The sequence below is a fragment of the Ornithorhynchus anatinus genome, chromosome 13 (assembly GCF_004115215.2).
Source record: "Ornithorhynchus anatinus isolate Pmale09 chromosome 13, mOrnAna1.pri.v4, whole genome shotgun sequence".
Classification (NCBI taxonomy): domain Eukaryota; kingdom Metazoa; phylum Chordata; class Mammalia; order Monotremata; family Ornithorhynchidae; genus Ornithorhynchus; species Ornithorhynchus anatinus.
The window spans coordinates 18250833-18270471 of NC_041740.1; the positions used below are offsets into that span (position 1 = coordinate 18250833).

The 19639-nt window shown below is 45.6% G+C and overlaps 1 protein-coding gene across 1 annotated transcript in view; it reads left to right on the forward strand.

The window, feature by feature from the left end:
- PIP4K2A (phosphatidylinositol-5-phosphate 4-kinase type 2 alpha) overlaps window positions 1-19639 on the forward strand; it is a 153398-nt gene that overhangs the window by 108722 nt on the left and 25037 nt on the right. The window contains exons 4-6 of the mRNA XM_029077738.2: window positions 5429-5581; window positions 15220-15366; window positions 17799-17837. Coding sequence (XP_028933571.1) covers window positions 5429-5581; window positions 15220-15366; window positions 17799-17837 — 339 coding nt within the window. The remainder of the gene's footprint in view (window positions 1-5428; window positions 5582-15219; window positions 15367-17798; window positions 17838-19639) is intronic.

Consider the following 19639-nt stretch of genomic DNA (forward strand, 5'->3'; position numbering starts at 1 on the left):
TTCCGATGAATCCCGCTGGTGCCACAAGCCCAATTCTGATTCAGAGCTGCCCATGCTGAGGCTTCCCGTGTGCTGGAGAAATGAGGCGGGGAGGTGGGTGGGGTGCGGGGGAGGGGAGACCTGCCCGTGCTTCTGTTGCTATTTTTAAATTGTTTCAGAAGCTGGGTTGCGGATCCGGGAAGGTAGAGTCTCTCTCTCTCTCTCTCTCTCTGACCCTTTCCCCACTGGGAGCCAAGCTAGCCTGGTTACTCAAGGCAGTGGGGGCTGGTTAAATGTGGTTGAACTCTAATGCTCTCTAGTTTATAGTGCTCTTAGACTGCTCGGCCTCTAATCGTGGGATTTAACAGCTAGTGTTTAATTACGAACCCGATGAAGCCCGTCTGGAGTGAGATAAGTGAATGGCTTGCACAGTAGGCAGGGAATTTGGTGTAAATGGGATATGTGCAATGTGGTGGACAAAAATCAATCTAGACATAATCTGAAGTGCCAGGAATAGAAAAAATTATGTGACGTCGTGTTGGTGATGTGTTTTCACTTTGAGAAATGCTGTTTGCATTTCAGTCCTCAAATGGGAATTTTTTTAATGTTATAAAGGCAATGAAGAATGTACGAGGCCGATCAAAGTAGTTGGGCTTCCATGTTCCTGAAATTTTTTTTGATGGTATTTGTTAAGCGCTTATTATGTGTTGAGCACTGTTCAATCAATCGTATTTACTGAGCACTTACTGTGTACACAGCATTGTACTAAGCACTTGAGGGAGTACAATATAAAATAATTAGTTCTAAGTGCTGGATTAGATACAAGATAATCAGATTGGACACAGTCCCTGTCCCACATAGGGCTCACAGTCTAAACGGTGGGGAGAAGGATTCAATCCCCATTTTACAGACGAGGTGATGGAGGCATAGAGAAGTGAAGTGACTTGCCTGAGTAAAATCCCAGCTCTCCCACATGTCTGCTATGTGACCTTGGGCAAGTCACTTTACTTCTCTGTGCCTTATTTACCTCATCTGTAAAATGGGGATTAAGATCGGGAGCCCCATATGGGACAGGGACTGTGTCCAACCTGATTGCCTTTTATGTACCCCAGTGCTTAGAACAGTACTTGGCAATAGTAGCACTTAAATCCCACAATTATTATTCCTACTATTAGGTCCCCTGACGCCCAGGCCAGGGCTGTTTCCATTAGGCAATACCAGTTCAACAATCTGCCATTCATTATCATTGCTCTTTTCCATTACCTCTAGTATTTATCGAGTGCCTGTGTGCAGAGCCCCATACTAAAGATGGGTGAGTACAGTCTCTTTTCCGGACCCTCGGTCGAATTTCCAGAACTGGGCCTGGGAATCTATCATAGACCTGGTGCCGACCAGCGAGAGCAGAGCTGAGTGACCCCTTCCCACTCGGGCACCACATGCTCCTGTTGACCGGCCCAGGACCGGATCGATTTGTTGAATCAGGGTGATGTGTTGCTGATTCATATTAAGTTTGAGGTCACCTGACCCTCAGGTCGTCATCTCCTGTGGTTCCTTCTGTCTAGCCGGCCGCATCACCGTATATTTACCCTGCTTGGGTCTTGTTCTTCCTCAAGTGTACTCTCTGGCACTTTTCCCCATTCAAGTTCATCCAATTTTGGAGGAGCAGATTTCCACTTTGTCCAAGTCACTTTGAATCACGCTCCTGTCTTCCAGAGTGTTGGCACCCTCTTCCCAATTTAGGAGCAAAAATAGAATAACTCCTAATACTTTCGTTCATGTGTAGGGAAGGAAAATTTAAAAAGAATCATAGTCACAGAATCTGATCAGACAGTTTGATGTTTTCTTGGGATTTAATATTAGATATAGCCATTTCCATGTGGTTTTTGATCCATTTTAATGTAGACTTTTACTAAATAGATTGTTACAGTTTGGATTATGTAGCTAATTTAGTTTATTATAATTTGGCATTTTCTTTGCTGTCTATTGGCACTTTAATGCTCTGCTATAGGTTGAGACTGTACAGACAAAATCAGATGTTTTAATGATCTGAAATAGTCCAATTAGCAGAAAGAAATCATTGAACAGATTCATAAAGACCAATAGGTGAATATAAATGTACATTTTCTATTCTTGCTCTTCAGCAGGAGGAACAGGTAGAAGAGAGTAGATTTTGTGAAGTAAGCAAGATCATTGAAAATTAATCTCTTATTAATGTAAACTCTTTCATGCTGAACTGTAGGCTACTGAGTAGCCTATCTGATAAATTTCTTCTGCCTTGAGAACAGCAACCCAGCCAACTTCTACCACTGAAAAATCAGTAGATACTGCACAAAAATTGTCCCTTCAAGTTTGGCAAAATGCAGCGGAAATGAAAGCTCAGAATAATAGGCAGAGTTATTTCTCGGTCCACGACAGATGCTTCCATTTGTATTGGGAAGCCCTATTGAAAACTGAAAATGGAATGGGGTTTCACGGCTGAATTATCATGCCGTAGCTGTGCCTGTGTGTTTTTTACCCTACAGCAAGTATGAGCATATAGACAACTTTTCACTGTTAACCGTTGCACCTCCCCACATAAAGCTGCTGCGATTTTTATTACTCTTGACATGTATACATCCTGTTGATTTTTATCAAAAACGGAATGAGCTTGGTTGCTGGAGAAGAGAGAGACCTGCATTTCAGGCACAAAACGGTCTTCTTTTAAAGAATACCGCAGGACCCGGGTGGGATGAATTAACTTGCTTGTTCTCTCAGCAAGGGTATACATTGCCTCCTTAGGGCCTAGATTTCATTCCTGGCCAAGGAAAAGAAAATACTGGTCTACCGTTCTTGAGGAGACTGGGAGGAAAAACATATATTCTAACTCATCTGAGGTTTGTGCATTGGGTTAGAGATGAACATAAATCAAATTAGTTCTACCTGACAGGGTGAACGTCAGTGAGACCTCATTAAGCCGACACTGACTACAGTTCCGGGTACACCGCAGTCTGTCATGGCCCCCCCAGCGGGCCACCGTTGTATACTTCCAGTCATTCAGGGATGCGGCTGTAGAAGGCTAGGCAGAGTAATTCCAGTGCCACTTGATCAATCGATAGTCCTTATCGAGCTCCTACTGTGTGCCGACCAGAAGCAGCGTGGCACAGTGGATAGAGCACCGGCCTGGAAGTCAGAAGGTCATGGGTTATAATCCCGGCTCCGCCACTTGTCTGCTATGTGATCTTGGGCAAGTCACTTTACTTCCCTGTGCCTCAGTTACCTCATCTGTAAAATGGGGATTGCGACTGTGAGCCCCCAGTGGGATGGAGACTGTGTCCAACCTGATTTGCTTATATCCACCCCAGCACTTAGTACAGTGCCTGACACATAGTAAGCGCTTAACGAGTACCATAATTATTGGAGAAGCAGCACGGCGTAATGGATAGAGCACCGGCCTGGGAGTCAGAGGGTTCTAATCTCAACCTGCCACTTTTCTGCTGTATGATCTTAGGCAAGTCACTTCTCTTCTCTGTGCCTCTGTTACCTCATCTGTAAAATGGGGATCGAGACAGAGCCCCACATGGGACAGGAACTGTGTCCAACCCGATACTTGTATCCACCCCAGCGCTTAGTACAGTGTCTGACACTTAGTAAGCGCTTAACAGATACCGCAATTACTATCATTAAGAGCTTGAGACAGTCCTATAGAATTCGGAAACATGGTCCCTGCCCTCAAGGAACTTATATTCTAGGGGAAAAGGCATAAATAAACTAAAATAAATTACATAGAGGAGGCAATAATAGCCAATACACCAGACTGTAAGCTGTAGATTATGTCTGCTAATTCTGTTTCACTTTCCCAAGGGCTTAGTACAGTACTCTGCACATAGCAAGTCCTCAGTAAATATGATTGCTTGATTGAGATAAAGATATATCTGTGTATTCATGATTGCGGTGGGTTAGTACTTAAACTCTAGACTTTAAGCTCTTTATGGGCAGGGAACATGTCTGCTAATTCTGTTGTACTCTCCTATGTGCTTCGTATAGTGCTCTGCACATAGCAGGCGCTCAGTAAATACCACCGATTGACTGTATGGTTAAACTTGATGTCCGTTTTGAAGAAGAGGAAGAGGTGGATCTTGGATGTGTTGTGGAGGAAGAAGCAACAGGACTTGGCCGCAGCGTCTCCAGAATTCAGCCCTTCCTCTCCATCCAAACTGCCAACATATTGGTCCAAGCGCTTATCCCGACCCAACTACTGTGCCAGACTCCTCGCTGTTTTCTCACCCACTCCAGCCTCTCTCCTCTCCAGTCCTTGCTTTATTCTGCTGCCTGCATCATTGTTCTAAGTCATCATACTGCACACGTCTCCCCATGCCTCAAAAACCTCCAATGAGCCACCATTTCTATCTGCATCAAGCAGAAGGTGCCCCTATGGGGAAAGTGGTGGGGATGGCAGGGTGGGAGGGAACTTACAGGGATTGGGGAACACCTTCAACCCTGCACCGTGAAACTCCCCTTTGACCCAAAGGTCTTCTAACCAAGTGATGGTCGGGGCTCCCTGATCCCTGGGTTTTCTTGGCATTTTACTGTATCTCCAAAAATGAATTCACACTTTAAAACTGCCACCGTGTCAACTGAAAGCTGAAACATGAGCCAACTCTTGCAGATCACTGATGGGAACAATGAAGCTTGCAACGGAACTGGGGATTGGAATTTGTAAAGCCTGAGTTCTGATACTAATCTTGCTTCAGTCCTCCACTTTCTCGCCTTACTTTATTCACATGTAAAGAGATATTGATGATGCTCTCCTCACAAACATGTTGCAGTTCAAGTGCTATGAATGGGAAATCCACTATTATCTCTCAGCAACTACATAGGCTTTACATTTAAAGACTTTGCTTTTTTTTTTTTAATATTCATTTTCTCCAAAATAATTCCAAGGGGCAGCATAATCTGACTGTATCCATTTTTACAGATGGAAAAACTGAGGCACGGGGATGTTAAGCTATGAGCTCCAGATTGCAAGAAAAGTCCATAACCACGCCAGTGTTCTAATTTCCCCCATTGCATCACCGATCTGTCCTTAGTCTTCTGACCTCTCTTACCGCATTCCAATGCAAAGGGCACTGGTTGGTGATCGGGCACTGGTTGGTGATCAGTCCTGAGAAAACTGACACTATAAGTCCAAAGAGTTGGTTTTGTTGTTTTACGGTATTAAGCGCTTACTATGTGCCAGCCACCATACTAAGCGCTGGGGTAAACACAAATTTATCAAATAGGACATAGTCATAATCCCCATTTATAAGGTGGGGTAACTCCACAGAGAAGTGAAGTGACTTGCCCAGGGCCACACAGCAGTCGGTCCCATTAGTTTTGCCAAAACCAAATGCAAGTGAAAGTAGTCAAGCTGTGAATCATGGAACTTTGGCCGTTGACCCATTTCCTTTCTCCCTTTTCCCCGATGGACCAGAATTCTTTGACGAGGAGCGCCCCATTGCCCAACGACTCCCAAGCCCGCAGCGGTGCTCGCTTCCACATCTCGTACGACAAGCGATACATCATCAAAACCATCACCAGCGAAGACGTGGCTGAGATGCACAACATCCTCAAGAAGTATCACCAGGTAACATTGCTCTTGGGACTGTGTCTTTAGGCGGGCCCCTAAGATGGCTACAAGAGCTGTGGCAACTCACTGTAAAAGGTGAAGGCTAAACGCATTCATCCATAAGTATTTATCGAGTGCCTACATTGTGCCAGATGCTGGGGAACACTACATGGATGAGAACGGCGAGCAAACGATCGTGCAAGGATGTTGGGATGCACGTGTGAGCCCTCCCCTCCTGAAAATGGTTGTGATTCATTGATTAACACTGCCCTGCTAAAGGGCCTCTGAATCAATACAAAAAAATTTCAGTTCAGAATTACCAAAATCCTGTATTCTCCAGCCCTGTTGATGATCTGCTTTCATGTAAGCTCTGGTAAACAGCTTCTGATCAGTCAGACAACCAGCTGTATTTATGGGACTCCTACTCATTGCAGAGCACTGAATTAAGTGCTTGGGAGAGTGCAATCATTGCAGAAGACCCTATCCCTGCCCTGAAGGAGGTTACAATCCAATACAGGAGGCAGACACAGATCATTTACATGGAGGCTGGAAAACATGTCTGCTAACTTATATTGTACTCCCTCAAGCACTTAGTACAGTGCTCTGCACACAATAAGCCCTCAGTAAGTACCACTGTTCGACGGACCTATAGATAGGAGGAAGAAGAGACTAGAAAGAAGAAAAACTGGAAAAGCAAGTGCTTAAGTAGTTGAGTATGAAAGTCAGAATGTACGAAAGAGCTACAAGTGATTGTTGAGTGCTTAGATGCTGAGGTGATGGTTGGGAGGCTAAGACCTGGGGAGACGAAATATTCACTAGGGAAAGTCTCCTGGCAGAGGTGAGATCTTAGTAGACCTCTGAAGATCGGGGAGAGCCGTGGTCTGGTGGACTTTCCAGGGAGGGAGTTCTCAGCAAGGAGTCAGAGGCGGGGGTGGTCGAGAACAACGCGCTCTGAGCAGTTGAGCTTGGGAGGAATTAAGAGTGCAAGCTGAGGGATGGTGAGAAAAGAGTGGATAAGTAAGAGGGAGCAAGAACTGACGGAGTGCCTTAAAGACAATGTTCAGGAGTTTCTGCATGATGTGGAGAGAAATGGGCAGCTCTTGGAGGTTAGGACTAGAAACTCTTCAAGAGTTATTGTCAGTTCCCCAACCTAGATACTGGTATTTCCCTGCCCATCAACTCTTAAACTTCAGTACCTCCCCACCCTCTCTGACCTCCTCCTGACCCAAAGTCCTGCCCTCACTGGGGTGTCGGTTGTGCTGAGAATTGGTCCCGGGGCATAGGAGTCTGATCCCGGAATCTCTCCCAAGCTAAGCCCAGAGCGCAACTTCTGTGCCCTGATTAACTGGTTTCTGGATTGTACTCTCCCAAGCCCTTGGTACGCTGCTCTACAATCAATCGTTTAGTGAGCGCTTACTATGTGCACAGCACTATCTTAAGTGCTTGGGAGAGTAAAATATAACAATATAACAGATGCATTCCCTGTCCACAATGAGCTGACAGTCTAGAGGAAGGACATGGTAAGCGCTCAGTAAATACGGTTGATTGATCGATGGATTGGAGCCACTGAGAAACAAAACCAGGTGGACGTGGCAAAGTTCCCATCTCTAGTCCACAGTCCGAAAGCTGAGCTGACAGTTCTCGGGCTTGGTCTGGCAATGGCTGTATTTTTGTAAACCCTATTTCTGGTATCTTGCACTGCTCTCTTCCTATAAGCCTCTAGTTGTTCTGGTCTTTGGATTAAAAATAGGCGCATAAAGGTTATTTTGGCCACCGAAGAATTCAAATTGAGTTGTGACCTTTAACTTTCTTTGTACCAGAGAACGGTGAGCACTTTTAACTGTCCCCGCCTGGGAATTTCTGATTTTCCAGGAGAGTGACTGCCTTTGCAGGAGTGTACTGGGAAGGTGTCGCTTTTTATTATTAATCCATATGGTATTTTGAAGAGTAAGATGAGAGCAAAATGTGCACTCGCTTCTCCGAGGCTTTGGTGACACACTTTTTGGCATAAATGGAAAGGAGGATAGAGACAGTAACCTCACCCGAGAGTGACATCCAGATTGGAATGTACACAGTATGGCCTAGTGGAAAGAGGATGGGTGTGGGACTCAAAGGAACTAGGTTCTAATCCCAGCTCTGCTATTTACCTACTGTGTGACCTTGGGCAAGTCACTTATCTTCTCTGGGCCTCAGTTTCCTCATCTGCAGAAAGGGGATTCAATCCCTGTTCTCCCTCCTACTTGGACTGTGAGCCCCTCATGGGACCTGGTTATCTTGTATCTTGCATCCAGCGTTTAGTACAGTACTTGACACATAATAGGTGCTTAACAACTACCACTGTTACTATTATTATTGTTATTATTCCTGGAGAAGTGATCTCTGTTCGCTTAGAACTTCTGGTCACCAAACCGGCCCTTCCCAGAGCAGATTCTGGAGAAATCACTGATTCTCAGGATACATTGTTTTTTTCTCTTTTTTCTCTTGGTTTGCTTGGTTTTTTTATATAGTATTTGTTAAGCACTTACTAGGTGCCAGAAACTGTATTAAGGGCTGGGGTGGGTACCGATGAGGGAACTGAGACACAGAGAAGTTAAGTGACTTGTCCAGGGTCACACAGCAGACAAGTGGCAGAGCCAGGATGAGAACCCAGGTCCTTCTGACTCCCAGGCCTCCGGGATTAGAACCCAGGTCTTTCTGACTCCCAGATCCGTGCTCTATCCACTAGGCCACGCTACTTCCTCTTGTGCCCCAGACCTTAAGTTTCTCCTGAAAAGGAGAACCATACCCAGAAGACTCTTAGAAATTCCTTCCGGGGGGAGGAAATTTATTGCCATTAAATGGACGTTTCCATCCGTTTAAAACATTTCGGTCACGTCCATTTAAAGGAAAAACAAGAGACTAGCTCAGGCCTACTGGTGCTTAATAATGTTGGTATTTGTTAAGCGCTTACTATGTGCCGAGCACTGTTCTAAGCGCTGGGGTAGACATAGGGTAATCAGGTTGTCTCACGTGGGGCTCACAGTCTTAATCCCCATTTTACAGATGAGGGAACTGAGGCACGGAGAAGTTAAGTGACTTGCCCACAGTCACACAGCCGACAAGTGGCAGAGCTGGGATTCGAACTCATGAGCCCTGACTCCAAAGCCCGTGCTCTTTCCACTGAGCCACGCTGCTTCTCAACATCAAGGCTGTGGCTTCCAAATGAGTTCAATCAAGCTAGGTAATTACTGTCCACCACTGAAGCGCTATTAAAACAGGGCCCTTGATAGAACCCTTTTTCCTGCTAAAAGCTTCTAAGTCTTTCAGAGAAAATTGGATTTGGGGAGTTGAGAAATCCACTATTTGATTACAACTTTATATCAAATTCTTCGCTTTCCACTGTGATTTTTCAGGATTTTTGCTTTCTCTTGGTTAACCTTCATAAAACCACTTGACCGAGAATGCTCAGGAATCAACCAGGGCTCCCGCTGTATTTAACACGTTTTTCAAGCCTTGCCCATCCTATTACAAAGTAGCATTAACTGCCTGGTGTCTTCATTATATGTGCAGGAGTATAAAATATACTCTCCCATTCCAGCCTATAATACTTGGAAGACTTTATTAAAATGCCTTTTAATTGTTCATTTTCTAAAATGGAAAGCTTAACAAAACTGAACCATAATGTTTGATTTCAAAGAATTGCATTGGAGAAAAATATCTATAGTAAATCTAAATTTTGGATTGTCTGTCAAATGGTCAGTGGTGCTGAGTTAGTGATTGTGGTTAGTGCTCTGGTTTGGAAATAGGGGAAGGATATGCAAGATGGTGGTAGGTGGGGGGTGGGGGGGAAAACTTCTTTTCCAAGGCTCTTTAATCCCACTCTGGCTACCCATCCCCATCTACATAAACAGCTTTTTCCTTTTCTGCTGAATATTTTGAACTGAGCCTTTTGGCTCAGTTTATTTTTCCAGTCATTAGCATAACGAAGGACGAATCCTTGAATGAATAAAGCGTGGTTAGGATAGTAGGTCTTTCAATCAGTCAGTGGTATTTATTGAGCGCTTACTGTGTGCTGAGTGCCTGGGAGGGTACAATACAATAGATGTACTAGATCGATTCTCTGCCCACAAGGAGCTTACAGTCTAGAGGAAGAGAAAGACAGTATCATGAATTACAGATATATGTGTACCCAGTGGAAAGAGCATGGGCCTGGAAGTCAGAGGGCCTGGGTTCTAATGCTGACTCCATCACATGAATTTCCTCCCCCACAAGGAATTTCTAAGAGTCTTCTGGTTATTGGTCACCTGTTCAAGAAAAATCTAGGCTCTGGGGTACAAGAGAAGCAGTGTTGCCTAGTCGATAGAGCATGGCCCTGGGAGTCAAAAGGACCTGGGTTCTAATCCCAGCTCCACCACGTCTGCTGTCTGACTTTGGGCAAGTCACTTTACTTCTCTATGCCTCAGTTTCCTCATCTACATATCGGGCATTCAATACTTGTTATCCCTCCTACTTACTCTGCGAGCCCCATGTGGGACCTGATTATTTGTATCTACTCCAGTGCTTAGGACTTAACGAATACCACCATAATAGCTATTATTATTACTAGATAATTTAATAGCTGTGGGATAAGTGGGGTTTCTCTCTGGTCTTTAAAGCCGCATTCATCCCCATAGCCAAACTTTCTTGGCAGTCATCAGATATGAGTACAAAGTGTAACTGTAGGTATACTTTCCCAAGAATGCCCTCTAAGATTGGTAGTAACCCACTAGACTGGTAAACTTCTTCAGGGCTCAGATCAGGTCTACTAATGCCACTGGACTCAGCCAAGCACTTAGTGCAGTAGATGCTCAATAAATACTAATGAATATATTGTACTTTAGAGACTCAGGCGATAAGCTGAAAGCCCCCAGAATGTTTTACTAGGACACAGAAACATCAGGAATGGGACCAGGGCAGAACCCTTACTAATCAATAGTATTTATTGAGTGCTTATTAATGTGCAGAGCACTGACCTAAGCGCTCGAGAGAGTACAATATAACAGAGTTGACAGACGTGTTCCCTGCCCAAAATGGGCAGCTTGGATCATCTAGGACAGTGACATAGATGACTGAAATGCCTGAGAAGCAGCATGGCTTAGTGGCTACAGCACAGGCCTGGGAGTCAGAAGGACCTGGGCTCTAATCCCTGCTCTGCCACTTGTCTGCTGTGTGACCCTGGGTAAGTCACTTTACTTCTCTGGGCCTGAGTTACATCATCTGCAAAATGGGGATTGAGACTGTGAGCCCCATGTGGGACAGGGACTGTGTCCAATCCGATTTGCTTGTATCCATCCCAGTGCTTAGTTCAGGGCCTGGCACATAGTAAACGCTTAACAAATGCCACAATTATTAATTACTATTAAACGCCAACTTTCTCCAGACGCCCTGGTGGGCGGGGAAGGAGGCGAGGGGAATCAGCCGAATTGGATGTGCTAAGATCCTTTCAGGGTGCTGATCTGGCAGGAAGTCAGGCAGTGAGCCCCAGTCTGAACATGGATTCAAGTTCCATGCACTTGGGGTGAGAGCCTGGTGGCGTTGGGAGGGGGAAGGGGCTGGCTTACTCTTCAGACTGGGAAAACCTGGTCCAAAGGAAAACAAAGTCAGCCTGGACTAGTGGCTAAAGCATGGTCCTGGATGTGAAGAGGACCTGGGTTCTAGTCCCTGCTCCGCCACTTGTCTGCTGTGTGAGCTTGGGCAAATCACTTCATTTCTCCGGGTCTCAGTTAACCTCATCTGTAAAATGGGGATAAAGATAGGCCCATGTGGGACAGAGAGTGTGTCCCAACTGATTATCTTGCATCTACACCAGCGCTTAATACAGTGCCTGGCACCTAGTGAGCACATAAATGCCATTTTAAAAATAGGGAAGTTTATGCTCTTCTAAAACCCTCAAATGTTGAAAACCGGCAATGGTTTTGGTTTTTTTCCATTTGTCATCAGGAGGCTATTTCTATGAAAGATTTTTTTTTGAGGTGGCATCATTTTTTCACCAGTCAACAGGAGTTTCCTGTTCATTTCATGTTCATCAACTACACAGAGAACTCAGACAAAAGGCACTTAGCATCGCCACGAGAACAGATGATCTTGCCATTAAAAAGCTGTGTAGAAGCAAAGAAATGTTTGGGAAGTGATGGCTTTTTAAAGGGCCAAGGTAATCCTCTGAACAAGCAGCCTAGAATAACAGCAGTCGCTATTAGGCGAAGCAGAATATTTCCAGGGACGTTCGAAAGGACAGGTGATGTTTCTTCACTCTTGGCAGTGAAAACCTGCTTTCCACATTGTGCTAGTTCAAGTGGTGCTCTGGGAAGACTTGCCAATCATCGATGGGTGATATGAGTTGTTTTTGAGCCAAGGGTTTCTAAAAGCTAAAGTTACCATTTATCCTTTCAAAACCGCTGCCGATGCACCTCAACCAATCAGATTTATCTTTAATGACTCTAGCAAGTCAACAGTTTGAGGGCAAAACAAAGTCCTGAAGTAGGAAGCGTGAGGCGATCAAATATGTCTCAATGGTGGCCACTGTTTAGATAGCATTTACTATTAGAAAGCTGGGGTCGGAATAAGATAGGAAAAAAAAGAAACCTGTGAGTGGCTGTCCCAGAATTTCACAGAGGGTAGCGGGGAAGATGTCTAGGGTTTTGTCAGAAAGCAGCAGACAGAGGTCTAAGATGCCAAAGGGGGCAATGATCTGAGGTGAAGTGTCAAGGGTGAAAACTGCCACAAGAAGATCTGCGATGGAATGACCAAAGGACTCAGTGCAGCCCAAGTCCCTTGAGAATCAAATGAAATCAGCCTTTGGCAGATTTTTTTCAAATGTGAGTCCCATATGGAATTAGTCCCGGAGAGCAGTCGTAGGCATCATCATCATCATCATAAGCATTTATCCTTACCATGCTAATGCATCCAAAGACTGTGAGCCTCATGAAGACATGGACTGTGCCCTAATTAACATGTATTTTCCCCAGCGCTTAAAACAATGTTTGACACTTAGTAGATGCTTACAAATTCCATTTAAAAATGGTATTTACTGAGTGCTTACTGTGAGCAGAGCACTGTACTAAGCACTTGGGAGAGTACAATATGACAGCTGATAGACGCAATGAGCTTACAGGCTAGAGGGGGAGGCAGGTGTTAATGTAGATAAATGTATCATTTATAGATAGGTACCTGAGTGCTATGGGGTTGAGGGTGGGGCGATTATCAAATGCCCAGAGGTCACTGACACAACAGATGGCAGATGGATGGGTGTGGTGTTTGGGAAGGAAAGTCTGTTGCGGCCCTTCTGGCAAGGTTGCCTGAAAGAGGGGGAGAGAGTGGTGCCGATCAGTCGGGTGTCTTGCCTCTGAAGGATCGAGCGGTCACTGTGAAGTCACATTAGACAATTAGATATTAAAAGCAACATGGCCTAGTGGATAGAGTCCAGGCCTGGAAGTCTGAAGGACCTGGGGTTCTACTCCCGGCTCCTGCTACTTGTCTATTGTGTGACTTTGGGCAAGTCACTTCACTTCTCTGGGCCTCAGTTACCTCACCTGTAAAATGGGGATTAAGACTATGAGTGGAATGTCCTAGCTAACCCTATGCTTAGACAGTGGCCAGCACACAGTAAGCAATTATTTATTCATTTATCAATCAATAGTACTTAGTGAACACTTACTATGTGCAGAGCACTTTACTGAGGGCTTGGGAGAGTGCAGTACAATGGAATTAACAGACATGTTCCCTGCCCATAACGAGCTTACAGTCTCATATTAATGTCTGTCTCCCCCTCTAGATGTAAGCTCGTTATGGGAAGGAATGCATCTGCTGATTCTCTTGTACTGCACTCTCCCAAGCCCTTAGTACAGTGCTCTGCATCTAGTAAGCGCTCAATAAATGCCACTGATTAACAAATACCACCTAGAATACAAGCGGATACAAATCGCCAAACATGCAAGAGTAAGAGCAGAGATACACACGATAATAACCCAATTAAGGAATTCAGTCATTAAGAAGTAGGTTCATTCAGTTTGGCTTTAACTTGTGATTTCAGTACTTAAGTACACATTTTGGCTGGAATGCAATTAAGAAATTCGGCAGTGTTCTTCTGGCAATCAGCAGTATTTATTGAGTGTTTACCACATGCAGAGAAGTGTACTAAATGCTTGGGAAAGTATACACTACAACAGAGTTGACAGTCAAGTTTTCTGCCCAAGAGAGTTTATAATCTAGAGGGAGAGATAGACAATAATATTAATAAATTATAGGTGTGTACATGTGTGATGAGGGGCTGAAGTTAGGGTGAATATCAAGTGCCAAAAGGGTACAGACAGAGCCAAGTGTATAGATGAGACAGATGGAAGAGGGAGCTGGGAAAAGAGGGAAAATTGGGGAAGGCTTCTTGGAGGAAATGTCCCACTGCACTGTAAGTTCTTTGAGGGCAGGGATTGTGTCTACCAACTCTATTGAATTATGCTCTCCCAAGTGCTTAGTACAGTGCTCTGCACATAGGAAGGGCTCAATAACTACTACTGGTTTTGACCAAGACAAAGCTGTTTGGGCTTGGTGTGCCGTGGGCACACGCCAGTGTCATCAGAACAGATCAACACTGTAGCATGAGGTTTCACAAGAATGCAACCCTGTCATTACAGCACTAATTGGACACCCCTGAGGGCTCAAATGGCTGACGAGGAGACATGAATGGGAAGGTGGAGATTAACCCGGGAAGTCTCTTGGAATAGGTGGCTTTTTTTTTTGAAGCTTATGAAGGGGAGAAGGCTCATGGGTTGAGAGATTTCATGGGGGAGGGGCTTCCATGCAAAGGAATTTTGCATGTGCAAAGTTTAGAGATGGGAGAGCACCATGAATACTAGGAGGAAGGAGTCAAGGAACTGGTGAGAGAAAGGTGGAGTGGAAAATAACGGTCACGCCTGAGCACATAATAAGTGAGATATCCCACAGGTTTGATTACCGGTGGAAAGTGAAAACGTTCCAGATGGTGTGAGCCGTAAAACCTGAAGAGGACTCTGGGGGCCAGGGATAGACTGACCTTCCCCTTGGGGTCTCGAACAACAGAATCAATTCCCAGTTGTCTCATCAGTCCAGTAGAACTGAGCTGGAAGTTGGTAAAGGGACAACCCTATTTGTGCTTCCTTTTACCCCCGTCTCGGCCATCAGACTCTGGGTACTTGCCACGCTGGCTTTGCACCAGACTCTCGTCTCTACCAAGGGGCTCAGAAGTTGAGGGCTAAGCCAGATCTCTGTGCTGGAGATGTTTGAATTATGTCATCTTCTTTTGACGTGCCCTAGAGGGCTTAAATTGACAAGGTTTCAGTCACTCAGCAGAGTCTGTCTTCTGGAAAGCCAAGAGAACTTTGCTATGTCCACCCCCTAGTTATGATCATGTAAATGTAAATCTAAATGGAAGTTTATATGATAATTTCTCTCTCCCACTCCCTCTTTCTCTCTTCCCATCTCTCTTCTCTCCCTTGTTCCTTCTTTCCCTTTCTCTCTCTCTCCCTTTCCCCCTCCCTCTCTTTCTCTCTCCCCCACTGCCCTCCCTTTCTTCTCCTCTCTCTCCCTTTCTCCTCTGGTCCTCTCTTTCCCTCTCTTCCTCCCTCCTTTTCTCTCTCCCTCTCTCTCTTCCCTTTTCCTGTCCACAGTACATAGTGGAGTGCCACGGAATTACCCTCCTGCCTCAGTTTTTGGGCATGTATCGGCTGAATGTAGATGGAGTTGAAATATACGCGATTGTGACCAGAAACGTGTTCAGTCACCGCTTATCTGTTTACAGGAAATACGATTTAAAGGTGAGAACTTTGGGGAATTTGTCTACAGTCGTTTTGAGAGTAATTGAATCTTCTTAACCCCTGTCAAAAGGATTCTCTTTGGAGTTTCTGTCCCCGTCTCCCAGAGGCCACGTCCCGGTGGCCAAAGCTAAAAGCACCCCTTTTTTTTTTTCCAGATCAGTAGCACTTGTGGTGAGCAAAACCGGAAGACGTTTCTGCAGATGACACCATTTTAGCTGTATCTTGTTTTAGTAACGGGAAGTGGTAGATGAAAAATGGGCTGGTTCAAGTGAAGTGAATGCTAACTGCTGCTCAGACCAATGAAAAATAAATGGGATTTTTTTGGTGTTTTCTCCCCCTTTCCATCACCTTGTTCGTCTTTATCTCTCCCTAACCATTGCCCTTCCTCCTCTTTCCCAATCCCTTTTCCCGCTCTTCCTCTCTTTTTCTCTCTCCCCATCTTCCGCTTCTTACATTTTTTTAATGGTATTTACTAAGTGCTTACTATGTGCCAGGAGCTGGACTAAACGCTGGGGTAAATATAAGCTGATCGGGTTGGACACATTCCATGTCCTACATGGGGCTCACAGTCTTAATCCCTGTTTTTTCACATGAGGTAACTGAGGCACAGAGTGGGGAAATTACTTGCCCATGATCACAGAGCACACAAGTGGCAGAGCGGGGTTTAGAACCCAGGTCCTCTGACTTACAGGCCCAGACTCTATCCACTAGGCCACACTGCTTCTCGCTCTCCCTCATCCCTCTCCCCCTCTAGGCCCAGCTCCCTAGCATCCTACCCCTACCCTCTCTACCCTCCCCATTTCCTGTGAGACCCCCCCCCCCATCTCTAGCTTCCACCAGATCCTCCTGGCTTCAACCCTGCGGAGTTGACCAACGCTAGCTCACCCTCCCTCTCTGACAGCAGCAGCCGCCAGATCGCACCTTTGGTGCCTGCCTGCAAATGCCCAATGTATGCAGGGAGAGGGCAGCCATTTTACTATCCATTTTTCTGTCCTCATTGATTTAAAAAGAAAACGGAAAACCCACACACATAGTGCATGACTGCCCCACTCCCACAGCCATGAAAAAAGTATGAGGGATGGAGAGGGTAGTGTATGTGTGCGCGCGCCGAGGGCTCCCCCTAGTGTAAGTGCTCCACAGCTGACCCACCCTAGGAACTTGGGCAGAGCAAAAACTCAGCCTGGTTTCCTGTAAATTACACAGCCTTGCATTTTCTGGTTTGATGTAATGTTTTTTAGAGCAGCAGATGCGTCAGTTTTAGTGTCCTGTTTTTTTTATGGCATTTGTTCAGTGCTTGCAATGTTCCAGGCGCTGTACTAAGCGCTGGGGTAGGTACAAGCTAATGGCATTAGACACAGTCTCTGTCCCACAGAGTGCTCACAGTCTTATTCCCCAATTTACAGAGGAACAGGACACCAGGCTGGGAAGGGGGAAGAACAACGGGAGCAGGTCAAGGCGACACAGTAGGAAGTGGGAGAAAAGGAAAGGGGGTGCTTAGGGAAGGCCTCCTGGAGGAGATATGCCTCTCATAAGGCTTTGAAGCGGGGGAGAGTAATTGTCCGGATTTGAGGACGGAGGGTGTCCCAAGCCAGAGGCAGGACATGGGTGAGGTGCTGGCAGCGAGACAGGCATGATCGAGGCATGGTGAGAAAGTTAGCATTAGAGGAGCCTCACGTGGGACGTGCACTGCCTCCATCCTGAAGCCCTTATCTACCCCAGCGCTTCCAACAGTGTCTGGCACATAGTAAGCGCTTAACAAATACCAGAAAAAAAAAAGATGGATCAGGAGTCCAATTCAACCTGGGACTCCATTGGGAGTGAAACCAAAGCCTGGGTTAGCCCCTGCAATTGAAGGGAATGGGATTTTCCAACATTAACAAATGATGTCCATGTTCTCCAGCCTACAGGAGTTAGGGGAGATAGGAGATAGAACACGATCTTCTAGGGGAGGAGTTGGGGAAGAGGAACCAATCGTCGGTCGGTCGTGGGGAGGGAATGTGTTTTTTACATTGTTATATTGCCTCCCTAGCACTTAGTACAGTGCTCTGCACACAGTAAGCACTCAATAAATATGATTGATTGACAGGAAGGCCCAAGGGTAGAAGAAAGAGAATGTAGGCTGGAATGGGAGGGTCAGCAGGTCCCACACCCACAGCCATTCCCCCAGAAACTTTTGCTCCCCCGGGGCCAATGGGGAAAACAGCTGCCCAAAGTGAATTAGATTGCACAGTACTATTTTCATGCCCAGCCCCCCTGGTGCCCTGGTGTGTGTCTGGAACAGAGGCCCAATCTGTAGTCTGGCTCAGCGAAGATTTCCCAGATGGCTCTTCTAAGGACTTCCGTCTCTAGGTAATGTCCGTCTGGCTCACCTACCACATTGAGAAATCTGTGTACTGTTACTCACATATTCTCCCACTGTTTTTCTCTTTCAGGGCTCTACCGTGGCGAGAGAAGCTAGTTACAAAGAAAAGGTACAGTGATGCGACCTTTTTACTCCATTTTCGTGCCCGAGATAGGGCAGGATCGTTCAGTGTCTCTCAGGTGTTCCTTCCCTCCTCTTCCACCACCCTGCTCCATCCCACCCTTCCCATCACATCCAGTGAAAAACATCCCAGACTAAATCAACAGAAGGCAAACAGCTTCAGTGTGAAAGTATTTACAACAGAATCCCAGAGTTCTCCACGATTGTAGGTGCGAAGCACTGATGTTCCTCTTGTCATCTCAGAGCCTGAAAGGTTGGCTCTACACATAGTAAGCACTCAATAAAGACCAACCATCAATTGATTAAATTGAGGCCATACTGACCAGGTTATGTCCTGTGCTGCCTCCTGACTCAGCCAGAAGTCTTCCTGATGGGCAGCTGCTACCCGAAGTTCTTGGGACTTACATTTGGGAGATCCTGTGAAATACAAGTCCCAAAATGGAATTTCTCCCCAGAAAATTATTTTCCATTGATACCCAACCATTGTTGGGTGGAAGGGTGTTGTGGATAATGTACTCTTTTGGTGTGCTAGCCCAGGACACCGACACACTGTGAGGTTAATGGGATTGTACCCACATCCAGTTCGGAAACAAAAAAGGTTACCTGAGGTGTTGTTAACCAGCATGTTCACAGAGGGCTGGACCAGTCGATCTCTGAAAGTTCATTTATTCATTCAGTCATATTTACTGAGCGGTAACTGTGTGCTAAGTTGCACTCAGCCCCTTGGAACGCTTATCTGAATGGCTCAGTATTATTCGGAGGAGTGATAGTCTACAGTTTACCATGCAGAATATCTCCCCCTCTAGACTCTAAGCTCATTGTGGGCAAGGAATATGCCTGTTATAATGTACTCTCCCAAGTGCTTAGCACACTGCTCTGCACACAGTAAGTGCTTAATAAATATGATTAACTGACTACAGTGAATATGTGATCCTAAAAGACAGACCCTACACAACCTCTCAAGTTATGCTTTGATTGGGAGGGTTTTTTGGGGGAGGAGGGGTCCCTTTCCTTAGAGCAGACTCCATAGGACTTCCACATTTGTCTTTCATCCAGGTTTTGAGGAAAATGGCATTTGAAAGGTTCATTTGTATCCAGTGCTTAGAACAGTGCTTGGCACATAGTAAGCGCTTAACAAATACCATTATAATTATTATATGCACCAGTAGGAGTGGATTCCTATATTGCAGATACAGGTGGCCAAGAGTCAGGCTGCACGCACAGCCTTTTGGAAGTCACTTCTCTTGTCTGTGCCTCAGTTAACCTCATCTGTAAAGCAGTGGCTGACACATAGTAAGTGCTTAACTACTGTTATTATTATTATTATCATTATTAACAATAATGATAATAGTCCTCATCTGGAAAGTTGAGAGCTCCACTGGGTGGAGGCGTGCATGTCTCAATTCCGTTACGGGCATTGTCAGTGACCCATGATCCCTGGGCTGTTTGAGTCCCAAGTCTCAGCTTGTTGGGAACCAGAGGCCCTTTGGTATTTGAAGCAAGAGTTACTGAGTGGCGTCCCAGAACCTTCCTGTGTAAATCATTCCAGTGGCAGCGATGTGCTGATGGAGACAAAAGTGAGCTAGTGCAGGCAGCTCCCCTCCGAGCCCCAGAGATCTACTCGCCAGCTCCCTGTGACTCAGGTGGAGGTTTCCACCTCCAACCCAGGAGAAGCTCTGAAAGCATCGTTCTTTTTTTTTTCCATTTCCTCCCAGGAGGAAATGTCTGGAGAGTTAAGATCCACATACGCTTTTCAACAGCATGACAAAATGCCAACTCATCTCGCAGCTC